This window comes from Heterodontus francisci, chromosome 4, assembly GCF_036365525.1.
Source record: "Heterodontus francisci isolate sHetFra1 chromosome 4, sHetFra1.hap1, whole genome shotgun sequence".
Classification (NCBI taxonomy): domain Eukaryota; kingdom Metazoa; phylum Chordata; class Chondrichthyes; order Heterodontiformes; family Heterodontidae; genus Heterodontus; species Heterodontus francisci.
Genome location: NC_090374.1, coordinates 174,261,624 through 174,275,267, shown reverse-complemented (window position 1 = coordinate 174,275,267; position 13,644 = coordinate 174,261,624). Strand labels below are relative to the sequence as shown.

Below are 13,644 nucleotides of genomic sequence, written 5' to 3'. Positions count from 1 at the left end.
TACCAGACTATTTATTTCCCAGGCATATGTTTAACCTTTCACCTCTAGACAGACTGCATGTCATGTTTCCACAGAACAACGATAGAATTAACCAAAGAAGAACCCCAACATATACCACTTTTTCAAACTATTATAATTCCACATAATTCAAATAACTTTAAAATTGCTTATGTCTTTTTCTCCTTGCCTGTCACAGATATACAACTAAATCTCAAAATCACATTTTTTTTCTATTATTCGTTCGGGGAATTGGGCATTGCTGGCTAGGACAGCATTTATTGCCCGTCCCTAATTGCCCTCGAGAAGGTGGCGGTGAGCTGCCTTCTTGAACCACTGCAGTCCTTGGGGTGTAGGTACAACTACAGTGCTATTACGAAGGGAGTTCCAGGATTTTGACCCAGCGACAGTGGAGCAACAGTGATATAGTTCCAAGTCAAGATGGTGTGTGACTTGGAGGGGATCTTGAAGGTGGTGGTGTTTCCCATGCGTTGGCTGCCCTTGTCCTTCTAGGTGGTAGAGGTCGCGGGTTTGGAAGATGCTGCCGAGGGAGCCTTTGTGAGTTGCTGCAATGCATCTTGTAGATGGTACACACTGCTGCCACTGTGCGTCGGTGGTGGAGGGAGAGAATGTCAAAGGTGGTGGATGGGGTGCCAATCAAGTGGGCTGCTTTGTCCTGGACTGTGTCGAGCTTGTGTCCATCTGGGATTTGAAGAGAAGTAGTATTATACTTCATGATTTAACCAGGCAATGATAGAACAGAGAACACATAAGCCACAGTATGTTATTAAGGCAGTAATTATAGAAGTGATTTATCAAACCAACAATTTACTGGCTTGGGTTTTGCAGTCCATGGCAAAGGCATTTAGCTGACCTTGAAGGAAGCTGCCCACAAAAGTCTAGCAGGCTCTGTGGTCATGATTTCCTCTATCACAATGTAAATTTCAATCCAGCACCATTTTTAGGGGATCTGTGGCATCCAGGAACAGTGAAGCAATCAAGCAAGCTGATCAGCCAAACAAACTGCAGAATTCTCAGCAAACCAGGAAGTAAAAAGCACAGATTATTCACTTTTTAGTCATTTTACAGAGAGCAAAATAAAGATTAGGACATACACATGGGATTAAAGGTAGAAGATGAAGCATAATAAATAAACATTAAAAAGTAAAATAACAATTAATTTTTACTATTTTAAAAATTTATGCCATTTTTATCATGGAATGAAGGGAATGACACTCCATACTTCTAACTTTCAGGGTCAAAGAGATTGTTCAGCATTACTTATGTCACTTAAAATCTCAGTTACACCTCATTCAACAAGGCTTAATCTTTTCAATTATTTTTACAATGAGAATAGTGTATAAAAATTGAAGCTCATGTCAAATCACTGATTTCTGTTGACTGCATCTGAAAAGACACCAAGAGCACACCCTGTAGGGGAGCAAGGTATCAATGACAGCAATTTCTGGATTTCCGTGTTTAACTGCACAGATGAGGACACCAGAAGCTGTTGTCAGTTTTATACAGTAATGATGGCGAATGCTGACAGTTTTGCCCTTATTACAACTGCAAATTCTGGGCTATTATATCCTATAAGTAAAACACTCCCAATGTGCCTCATTTATTTTAAGTAGACACAAGTGGAAGGTTTTACTTGAAAAGGCAGGAAGAAAAATAAAGCTAGTTTTTTTCTATTTCCAAAATGGGCATGCAGTTATATAGCACCTTTCGCATAGAAAAATCCCAAGGCACATCATAATGATCATAATCAGACAAAAATGAATGCTAAGTCAAAGGAATAAAGAAAAGCTCAGTCACAGCATGTTTTCGTTAACTCCAGAGCAAGTTCTAAAACCCCAGGAACAGGTACATACATGCTACATGAAGTTGCGTCTTGCACCTTGGCACAAGTAATGCAAATAAAAATGCAAATTAGATAGCTATCTTTCAGGAAATAATTCTTTCAGATATGATGCAAGTAATGAAACATGACATATAGTAAGTGCAATGTGCTTGAACTGGTTATTTAGGACCAATGCTTCCCAAAACTTTCCACCGCTGAAGGTTTTCCTTGGTTCATGCCTGTGCTTGGTGTAGACCAGATATTGATTGTCATAATTTACCAACAATGTTATCAAGTCACTACCTGAAGGGTAGAAGATGATCTAGATGAACCTCTGCCTTTTTCCATCTGGAAACTTCTATGTCTTTGTGTAATATACAGTTTCATAAGAGAAAAACGACACACACACACTCTCTTTAAATTCACCTACTCATACAATCAACATAACTAAGACAGCAAATATTAGGATGTTCCTGTATGCTATAGGAGAATATCATGGCTTGCATATTATACATAAAACACAAATTTCACAGTCTTATTTAGGATTTTCTTTGGCCTAAAGTTCTTTTCTTAAAATAATTTCCTAATATACTGACTCTTATTTAAGAGTGTGGAACTTGGAACCACAAGGAATAGTTTAGGCAAATATCATACATGCATTTAAAGCGAAGCTCAATAAACATGAGGGAGAAAGGAATTGAAGGATAAATATGCTGCTGGGATCGGAGGAAGAGGGTTGGGAGGAGGGCTTGTGTGGAGCGTGGACCAGTTGGACCGAATGGCCAGTTTCTGTACTGTACATGCTATGTAATTCTATATATGTATTTAAAACAATACTCTGAACTATGTTTCTCTTCCATTCTCATCTGTTTTGAAGCTGCCCTACTTTCACTCTCAGAAACATATAGTAAGGCATGGAAAACAACAACAAAGTGTTCTTTTATACAATATGGTGCAGATACAACATCTACTTCCTTCAATTTTCCTCTGTAGTCCAGTTCTCTGAGTTTGCTCAGTGCTTGGTTTCACTCTAACCTGTTCCAACCCAGGCAGCACATCTCCAGCAACAGCTTCTCCTCCCTGCTCCACAGTCACCTTCGAAGGATCCATAGTCATGGGATCAGCCTTGGCTCAGTGGTTGCACTCTTGCTCGTCAGAAGTCATGGGTTCAAGACCCACGACAGTGACGTGAGCACTTAATCCAGGCTCACATGCCAGTGCAGTACTGAGGGAGCGCTCCACTGTTGGAGGTGCTGTCTTTTGGGTGAGATGTTAAACCAAAGGTCCCATCTGCTCACTCAGATGGGCATAGAAAAAGCCAACAGCACCATGGAAATAAGAGCCAGTTCTCCGCAACATTTATCCCTCAACCAATGCCAGTCAAAACAGATTATCTGGTCATTTATCTCATTGCTGTAGGCAAACAGCTGACAACACTTAGAAACACTGATAGGATGCTTCAAAGTGGTTCGCAACCAGATGTCATGAAAGGCACTTTGTAGATCTTTCTTTCTTTCATTCGGAGCCCTCCTCCTTTTACACGTTATCTAAAACAGAGCTTTCTGAATTTAGAGCATTCACAAGATAATAATGTTATTAAATGATCGCATTGCTTTCAACCTCCTGCTCCAGTTACCAAAATACTAACAATACAAACCGTCAAAAGGATTTTAAATTACAGATTAAACCAAATTTAGAGATTTACCAGGAACTATCGCACATTGCCACTGAGCTATAACTCAGAATTCAGATGAAGTAAAGCCCAAAGTCAACTGTCGGCCATGGTTCAGTTGGTAGCACTCTCGCCTCTGTCAGAATGTTGTGGGATCAGATCCCACTTCAGAGACCTGAACGCAAAGTCCAAGCTGACATTCACAGTACAGTGCTGAGAGAGTGCTGCACTGGTGGAGATGCCATCTTTCAGATGAGACATTAAACCAAAGAGCCATCTGCCCTCTCAGGTGATCGTAAAAGATCCCATGGCACAACAACAATAACTTATTTACATAGCACTTTTCATATAATAAAAGCCCCAAGACGCTGCACAGGAGTGTTATAAAGCAAAATTTGACACCCAGGATAACATTAAGGCAGATGGGCAAAAGCTTGGTCAGAGGTAGGTTTTGAGGAAAGAGAGGCAGCGAGACAAAAAGGATTTAGGTAGGGAATTCCAGAGCTTAGGCAGCTAAAGGCACGGCCAACAATGATGGCACAATTAAAATCAATGATGCTTGAGAGGCCAGAATTAGATGAGCGCAGATGTCTCAGAGTTATTGGGCTGGAGGAGATTCAGAGATAGGGAGAGGGCGAGGACATGGAGGGATCTGATCAAGGCGGTGCTTGACGAGTAGCCAACATAGAGCAGCGAGCACAGGATGATGGGTGGACAAGACTTGGTGTGGCTAAGGACATAGGCAGCAGAGCTTAAGTTTATACAGGGTAGAATGTGGGAGACCAGCCAGCAGTGCATTGGGATAGTCTAGAGGCAACAAAGGCATGGATGAGGGTTTCATCAGATCAGCTGAGGCAGGGCAAAGTCAGGCAATGTTACAAAGGCAGAAATAGGCAGTCTTAACAATGGCGCAGATATGTGGTCAGAAGCTCATCATAGTGTTAAATATTGCACCAAGGTTGCGAACAATCTGGTTTAGTCTCAGACAGTTGCTAGGGAGAGGGATGGTGTCACTAGCTAGGGAACAGAGTTTAAAGTGGGGATCGAAGACAATGGCTTCAATCTTCCCAATGTTTAATTGGAGGAAATTTCTGCTCATTTAGTACTGGATATTGGATAAGCAGTCTGTTAATTTAGCAACAGTGCAGGAACCGAGAGAGGCAGAGCCGAGGTTGACCTAGGTGTCATTAGGGTACACGAAAACTAACACTGTTTGAAGAGCAGGGGAGTGATCCCTGGAGTCCTGGTCAATATTTATCCCTCAACCTACATTATAAATACAGATTTTCTGATTATCACAAATGTGGCTCAACAGTGAATGCACTACAAAAGTACTTCTTTGGCTGTAAAGTGCTTTAGGATATTCTATGGTCATGAAAGGTACGACAGAAACGCAAGTCTTTTTTTTTTACAAAACAGTAGCAAGGGTCTTCATGCATGTAATGTCCTAAAGTGTTGACAGCACATGGTGGATGCTGGTATTGTGCATCATATTTCCATCTATTTCTGTTAGCACAGAGGTCAATAACCAGGGGGCACAGTTTTCAAGTCATTACTAGAAGGATTAGAGGGGAGGCGAGCAAATTTTTTTCACCCAGAGGGTGGTGGGGTCTTGAACTCACTGCCTAAAAGGGTGGTAGAGGCAGAAACCCTGGTCACATTTAAAAAACATTTGGGATATGCACTTGAAGTGCTTTAAATTTAGAGATACAGCACTGAAACAGGCCCTTCGACCCACCGAGTCTGTGCCGACCATTAACCACCCATTTATACTAATCCTACACTAATTCCATATTCCTACCACATCCTCACCTGTCCCCTGTCCCTATATTTCCCTACCATCTACCTATACTAGGGGCAATTTATAATGGCCAATTTACCTATCAACCTGCAAGCCTTTTGGCTGCGGGAGGAAACCGGAGCACCCGGAGGAAACCCACGCAGACACAGGGAGAACTTGCAAACTCCACACAGACAGTACCCAGAATTGAACCCGGGTCGCTGGAGCTGTGAGGCTGCGGTGCTAACCACTGCGCCTCCCTAGTGCTGTAACCTACAGGGCTATGGACCAAGAGCTGGAAGGTAGGGGATTAGACTGGATTGCTCTTTTTTGGCCAACAGACATGATGGGTCAAAAAGCCTCATTCTGTGCCATAAATCTGTCTTTCTATGTGAGTAGTTATTCTTTTAAAAATTACACAAGATTCCAATAAGCTTATTTCTTAAACTTCAATGATAGAACTAGAGCACTAAACCAAACTGATATCATATTGATAGAAAAAAGAACTATTTGCAAACAAAAATCAACTTTAAGCTGCAAATACTTACAGTGGAAAGCCAAAGAAGGCAGGAAACAGGCAGCAGACCCACCAGTATAATGTTTGAGTCAGGCTCTTCCACAGAACAGTCCTGTGAAAAGAGTTCAACCTGAAACATTAACCAGCTTTTCAGATGCTATTAAACCTGCTGTGTATTTCCTGCACTTCTTGTTTTTATTTCAGATTTCCAGTATTCATTTTTTTCTATATTGTACATCACTTCTGTTCTGAGTCAAAGACAAAGGAAAACTCAGAACTTGGGAAGAGTTCAAAGTTTGAATGAAGGAGCATTCTGAAAGGACTGGTCCCTCTGCAACATCCTGATCCAATCTTTGATCACCCCAACACCCCCTCCCCAGCCCATGGCAACTTTCTATGCAACACCTGCCCTTTTACCTCCTCACTACTGTCCAGGGCTCTAAACACTCTTTTCAGGTGTAACAGCAATTTACTTGTACTCCTTTCAACTTAGTATATTGTATTCGCTGCTCATGATTGTAGAGACCAAACACAGATTGGCAACGCTTTGCAGAACACCTCTATTCAGTCCGCAAACATGACCGAGCTTTCCTTCGCCTTTCATTTTAATTCTCTGCCGCACTCCACCGTGGCCTTCTACACTATTCTATTGAAGCCCAAAGGAAGTGCCATAAAAAGTATGTCTTTTGATTAGGCGCTTTACAGCATTCACAACGCAACATCAAGTTCAACATTTCAGATCTTAACCACTTTTCCCGTTTTTTGGACAGCAGTGCAGGTAATGGCTCTGCCGTTGTCATTTCCAGCTCCTCTAGACCCATCATTCGTTTCTTTCCTTGTCCCATTACACATCGTCCCTTTGGTCATTTAATCTCTCCTGCCTTCCATCCTATTAGACCTTCCCTTTTGTTCCTTTCTCCCCTCCCCCGTACTTGCTTAAAACCGGTTATATCTCCAACTTTAGCCAGTCCTACTGCAATGTCATCGACCTGAAACGTTAACTGTTTCCCTCTTCATATATGTAGCCTAACCCACTGAGTGCTTCCAGTATTTTCTGTATTTATTTCAGATTTCTAGCATCCGCGATATTTGGCTTTTGTAGTAGAATGAAGGAGACGCTCTCCACAGATTTGGCTTGTGGAGGAGCCTCTGTTTACCCAATAGAAACATAGAAAAATAGGAGCAGCAATAGGTCATTCGGCCCTTCGAGCCTGCACCGCTATTCAATGCGATCATGGCTGATCATCCAAACTCAGTACCTTGTTCCCGCTTTCTCCCCGTATCCCTTGATCCCTTCAGCCCGAAGAACTATATCTAACTCTTTCTTGAATATATTTAATGATTTGGCCTCAACTGCTTTCTGTGGTAGAGAATTCCACAGGTTCACCACTCTCTGGGTGAAGAAATCCCTCCTCTGAAACCTGTGTTTGTTAATGTCTAGTCTTGCCTCTTATTTGACAGCAGGCGGAACGGGAAGCGATGTTAGGAAATACATTCCCTTTAGGTTTAATCTGACTTTAAAACAAACCATCTGGCAGCCTTGTGGCTGGGTAATCCGATAGCTGAGCCAGGTCCTGTATAGGGCTCTGTGTTTTTGTTTCAGATTTCCAGCATCCGCAGTATTTTGCTTTTATTTTAGTGTTTAATTCACTGCCACTTCTCTTCCAGGAATGCCTACCTTGAAGAAGTTCTGCTCTTCTCTCAGACGGGATTTTCGTTTGTCTCTTTTACCTTGTTCACCTTCATTGCTTTCTATTTCCCTCCTGGTGTTTGATAAGGTATCTACCAAAACTCGTTTTCACAGCCACATCTCCTTCCTCAGTGACTGTCTCCGGCTCCGACTGATTCCACGTGGATTCCAACTACAGTTTCACCCGTTATGCTTTGAAACCACCCAGGATCACAGGTATCTCCGAGAAATACAACGTTCCTCGGACTGCTACTCTCGCCGCATCCTGAGATCCACACTCAATGCTATGCGCCGCCATATGCACACACTGGACCTCTCTCTCCAGCAGCACCGTCTCACCTTATCTCAAATCTGTTCTACTCCGCAGTTTCATCTCATCTTACGTCTCATCCGACGCATTAACAAAAAACTTTTTTTCTTCCTTTCAGGTGTTAAGGAACGCAAGCTCCAGCAGCTGATGGGGACTCATGCCCCTCCAGATCCTCCTTCCGCTTCACTTCCCTCTGACCCCACCCCTTCTGATCTGACCCCTTGCCGTGTATTCACTATACCCTCTGACCTCCCCCTCTCTGATGCTGAGCGTTCTGTACTCAGCAAAGGTCTCAGTTTTATCCCCTTACGCCCCCACCTCAATGAATTTCGCGCTCGGCATGACGTTGAGCTCTTCTTCCGTCGCCTCCGGGCTCACTTCTTCGACCAGGAGTCCTCCCCCCGACCAGCAGACCCATTCACCCGCCTCCAGCATTCTCCCTCTACCTGGACCCCTCCCCCTGGCCTCTTACCCGCTCTTGATCTCTTCATTGAAAACTGTCGGCGAGACATTGGTCGTCTCAATTTCTCTGCCCCCCTCACTCACTCTAACCTGTCCCCCTCTGAACTTGAGGCACTCCGTTCTCTCAGGTCTAACCCCGACATGGTCATCAAACCTGCAGACAAGGGTGGTGCTGTTGTTGTATGGCGTACCGACCTCTACCTTGCAGAAGCTCAACGCCAACTCACAGACACCTCTTCCTACCTCCCTCTGGACCATGACCCCACCACCGAACATCAAGCCACCGTCCAAAGGACTGTCACTGACCTCATCTCCTCTGGCGATCTTCCCTCTACAGCTTCCAACCTCATAGTCCCGCAACCCCGGACAGCCCGCTTCTACCTCCTTCCCAAAATCCACAAACAGGACTGTCCCGGCAGACCCATTGTGTCAGCCTGCTCCTGCCCAACTGAACTTATTTCTTCCTATCTAGACTCTATCTTTTCTCCGCTGGTCCAGTCTCTTCCCACCTACATCCGTGACTCTTCTGACGCCCTACGTCATTTTGACAATTTCCAGTTTCCTGGTCCCAACCGCCTCCTCTTCACTATGGACGTCCAATCGCTCTACACCTCCATCCCCCACCAGGATGGTTTGAGGGCTCTCCGCTTCTTCCTGGAACAGAGGCCCAACCAGTCCCCAGCCACCAACACCCTCCTCCGCCTGGCTGAACTTGTTCTCACATTGAACAACTTCTCCTTCAACTCCATGCATTTCCTTCAAGTAAAAGGTGTCGCTATGGGTACCCGCATGGGTCCCAGTTATGCCTGTCTTTTTGTGGGATATGTCGAGCATTCTTTGTTCCAGTCCTACTCAGGCCCCCTCCCCCAACTCTTTTTCCGGTACATTGATGACTGTATCGGTGCCGTTTTTTGCTCCCGCCCCGAACTAGAAAACTTTATCAACTTTGCTTCCAATTTCCACCCTTCTCTCACCTTTACATGGTCCATCTCTGACACTTCCCTTCCTCGACTTCTCTGTCTCCATCTCTGGGGATAGGTTGTCTACCAATATCCATTATAAGCCCACTGACTCCCACAGCTACCTCGACTACACTTCTTCACACCCTACCTCCTGTAAGGACTCCATTCCATTCTCCCAGTTTCTCCGTCTCCGACGCATCTGCTCTGATGATGCTACCTTCCATGACGGTGCTTCTAATATGACCTCCTTTTTCCTCAACCGACGATTTCCCCCCACTGTGGTTGACAGGGCCCTCAACCGTGTCCGACCCATTCCCCGCACCTCTACCCTCACCCCTTCCCCTCCCTCCCAGAACCGTGACACGGTTCCCCTTGTCCTCACTTTTCATCCCACCAGCCTCCATATCCAAAGGATCATCCTCCGCCATTTTCGCCACCTCCAGCGTGATGCCACTACCAGTCGCATCTTCCCCTCCCTTCCCCTGTCAGCATTCCGAAGGGATCGTTCCCTCCGCGACACCCTGGTCCACTCCTCCATTACCCCCACCACCTCGTCCCCGTCCCAGGGCACCTTCCCTTGCAATCGCAGGAGGTGTAATACCTGCCCATTTACCTCCTCTCTCCTCACTATCCCAGGCCCCAAACACTCCTTTCAGGTGAAGCAGCGATTTACTTGTACTTCTTTCAATGTAGTATACTGTATTCGCTGCTCACAGTGTGGTCTCCTCTACATTGGGGAGACCAAGCGCAGACTGGGTGACCGCTTTGCGGAACATCTCCGCTCAGTCCGCAAGCAGGACCCTGAGCTTCCGGTTGCTTGCCATTTCAACACTCCCCCCTGCTCTCATGCTCACATCTCTGTCCTGGGATTGCTGCAGTGTTCCAGTGAACATCAACGCAAGCTCGAGGAACAGCATCTCATCTACCGATTAGGCACACTACAGCCTGCCGGACTGAACATTGAGTTCAATAATTTCAGCGCATGACAGCCCCCCACTTTACTTTCATTTTTAGTTATTTTTTCTTCCTTTTTTTTGCATTCCTTTTTACATTTTTTACAATCTTTTTTTGCATTTATTTCATTTCATCTTAGTTTGTTCAGTTTGCTTACCCACTGTTTTTTTTCAGGTTGTTCTTCTTCAGGTTTGCACTTGCTGATGTTCAATATTCAGTATATTCACACCTAATCTGTACTAATGCTTTGTCTTTCAACACACCATTAACATATTGTTTGCCTTTGCTCCGTGACCTTTTGGTCAGCTATGTGGCCCGGTCCAATCTGCACCTTCTCCTTTGTTATCTCTTGCCCAACCCCCACCTCACTTGTTTATAATCTGTGACTTTTCTAATATCTGTCAGTTCCGAAGAAGGGTCAGTGACCCGAAACGTTAACTCTGCTTCTCTTTCCACAGATGCTGCCAGACCTGCTGAGTGAATCCAGCATTTCTTGTTTTTGTTTCAGATTTCCAGCATCCGCAGTATTTTGCTTTTATAATATTGAAGTACACACTGGGGCTGAGATTCTTCCCACTCAGCAGCAGCAACTACCTGTATTCCTATTTAACAGTAACCTACAATACTGACTAGATAAACAGCGGGCAGGTTATCCGTCTTTTATAATACGATGGGCTCCCCTCACCCAGGAGGACAATCGGGAGGTTTCACTCTGTTAAAAATAGAAGGCCCCCGGGGCTTCGGTCAACAACCAGCAGCTTGTCGCTCGCACCGACACTGGGGATGCGGCCTGATCAGAGAAGCCATCGTCCTTCAAAGAAGGCAAACTGAAGCCGGCGTCCAAGCACCAGGTCCAGAGAACGCGACCCTCCCACTCACAAATGCCGCGTTCGCTTACAGGAAATTATCCATCTTGACCCTCACGATGGCTCCCTCCACGTACTGGTTCCCGACACTCTCCTGCGGGGCCTGGCGGCCACTCGAACCTCTTTTCCCGCTTGCTTCCCGCTGATCGGACTGTTTACGCTTCCCCGACGCCGCCATCTTGACGGTTGCCAAGTTCCTTTCCCGCGCAAGCATCGCGCAGGAGATGTGGCGTTGCGTCATCACGTCGGCGGCGCTGCCACTTTCTCCAACCACAGGGCGCCAGAGCGTGTGTGCGTGCGCGGCGCCGGGTCGGGCGCGCGCGTCGACAAGCCACGCCTCTTCCTCCAGATAAGCTTGGCTACCGCGCGTTTACGTCACAACGTGAAGCAGGCTCTGCGCGCGCATAACCTGATCATCTGACCATTAGCGGAGCAGAGTCTGAGCAAGTCTTTAGCCTCCTTATCTCGAGAGACAATGTGTAAGTGTCTGGAGGTGGTCAGTGGTGTGTGAAGCAGCGCCTGGAGTGACTGTAAAGGCCAATTCTAGAGTGACAGGCTCTTCCACAGGTGATGCAGAAAAATTTGATTGTCAGGGCTGTTACACAGTTGGCTCTCCCCTTGCGCCTCTGTCTTTTTTCCTGCCAACTGCTAAGTCTCTTCGACTCGCCACACTTTAGCCCCGCCTTTATGGCTGCCCGCCAGCTCTGGCGAACGCTGGCAACTGACTCCCACGACTTGTGATCGATGTCACAGGACTTATTGTCGCGTTTGCAGACGTCTTTAAAGCGGAGACATGGACGGCCGGTGGGTCTGATACCAGTGGCGAGCTCGCTGTACAATGTGTCTTTGGGGATCCTGCCATCTTCCATGCGGCTCACATGGCCAAGCCGTACAAGCGCCGCTGACTCAGTAGTGTGTATAAGCTGGGGATGTTTGCCGCCTTGAGGACTTCTGTGTTGGAGATACGGTCCTGCCACCTGATGCCAAGTATTCTCCGGAGGCAGCGAAGATGGAATGAATTGAGACGTCGCTCTTGGCTGACATACGTTGTCCAGGCCTCGCTGCCATAGAGCAAGGTACTGAGGACACAGGCTTGATACACTCGGACTTTTGTGTTCCGTGTCAGTGCGCCATTTTCCCACACTCTCTTGGCCAGTCTGGACATAGCAGTGGACCATCAAGAAGATCGCCCCCCTCAAATCTAAATCAGGGGACATAATCACTGACCAATGCAAACAAATGGACCGCTGGGTTGAGCACTACCTAGAACTGTACTCCAGGGAGAATGTTGTCACTGAGACTGCCCTCAATGCAGCCCAGCCTCTACCAGTCATGGATGAGCTGGACATACAGCCAACAAAATCGGAACTCAGTGATGCCATTGATTCTCTAGCCAGCGGAAAAGCCCCTGGAAAGGACAGCATTACCCCTGAAATAATCGACAGTGCCAAGCCTGCTATACTCTCAGCACTACATGAACTGCTATGCCTGTGCTGGGACGAGGGAGCAGTACCTCAGGACATGCGCGATGCCAATATCATCACCCTCTATAAAAACAAAGGTGACTGCGGTGACTGCAACAACTACCGTGGAATCTCCCTGCTCAGCATAGTGGGGAAAGTCTTTGCTCGAGTCGCTCTAAACAGGCTCCAGAAGCTGGCCGAGCGCGTCTACCCTGAGGCACAGTGTGGCTTTCGTGCAGAGAGATCCTTTTGTAATAGATGCATAAATACATGGCTCTCTCTATATCTATATATAAAAACCTTGGCTTGGCAGCCAAAATATTTATTAAACCACTTTGCATTTTATATAGAATGGTTACTGCACAGAAGGAGGTCATTCAGCCCATCAAGCTCATACTGGCTCTCTGCATGAGCAATGAAACATCCCACTACCCTGCTCTTTCCCGTAACCCTGCAATTTTTTTTCCCCTTCAAGTGCTTATTCTAATTCCCTTTTGAAAGCATAACTGAATCTGCCTCCACCACACTCACAGGCAGTGCATTCCCGATCCTAACCACTCACTGCACAAAAAGCTTTTTCCACACATTTCCTTTGGTTCCCTTGCCGTTCACTACAAATCAATGTCCTCATGTTCTCGACCCTTCTGCCAATGGGGACAGTTTCTCTCAATTCACTCTGACTTAGACTCCTTAAGATTTTGAATACCTCGATCAAAATCTTCTATAAGGTGAGGGATCAAGTTGGGACAGCATTCACTATCTGGAGAAGTTCTGAAGAAGGGTCACTGACCTGAAATGTTAACTCTGCTTCTCTGTCCACAGATGCTGCCAGACCTGCTGAGTATTTCCAGCATTTCTTGTTTTTATTTCACTATCTGGAGTCTGGAACTAGGGGTCCCAGTCCCAGGATAAAGGGTCAGCCATTACACACTAAGATGATAAATTTCTTCACTCAGAGATCTGTGAATCTTTGGGATTCTCTACCCCAGAGGGTTGCAGGTGCTTAATCATTCAGTCAAGGGATATGGAGATTGGGAGGGAAAGTGGAGTTGGTGCAGAAGATCAGCCATGATCTTAATAAATGGCGAAGCAGGCTCAAGGGGTCATGTGGCCCATACCTACTCCTTT

The 13,644-nt window shown here is 46.0% G+C and overlaps 1 protein-coding gene across 2 annotated transcripts in view; it reads right to left on the bottom strand.

Annotated features, from left to right (window-relative positions):
- Nucleotides 1–11,283, bottom strand: part of smc5 (structural maintenance of chromosomes 5) — a 111,591-nt gene extending 100,308 nt beyond the window's left edge. Inside the window, exon 1 of one of the 2 annotated variants that reach the window (XM_068030585.1) lies at nucleotides 11,086–11,283. In XM_068030585.1, the coding sequence (XP_067886686.1) occupies nucleotides 11,086–11,267 (182 nt within the window). In that variant the 5' untranslated portion in view covers nucleotides 11,268–11,283. Of the gene's footprint in view, nucleotides 1–5,840; nucleotides 5,895–11,085 lie in introns of those variants that run through there. The other variant, XM_068030586.1, reaches the window with a different exon arrangement.
- Between the last annotated feature and the right edge of the window lie 2,361 nt (nucleotides 11,284–13,644).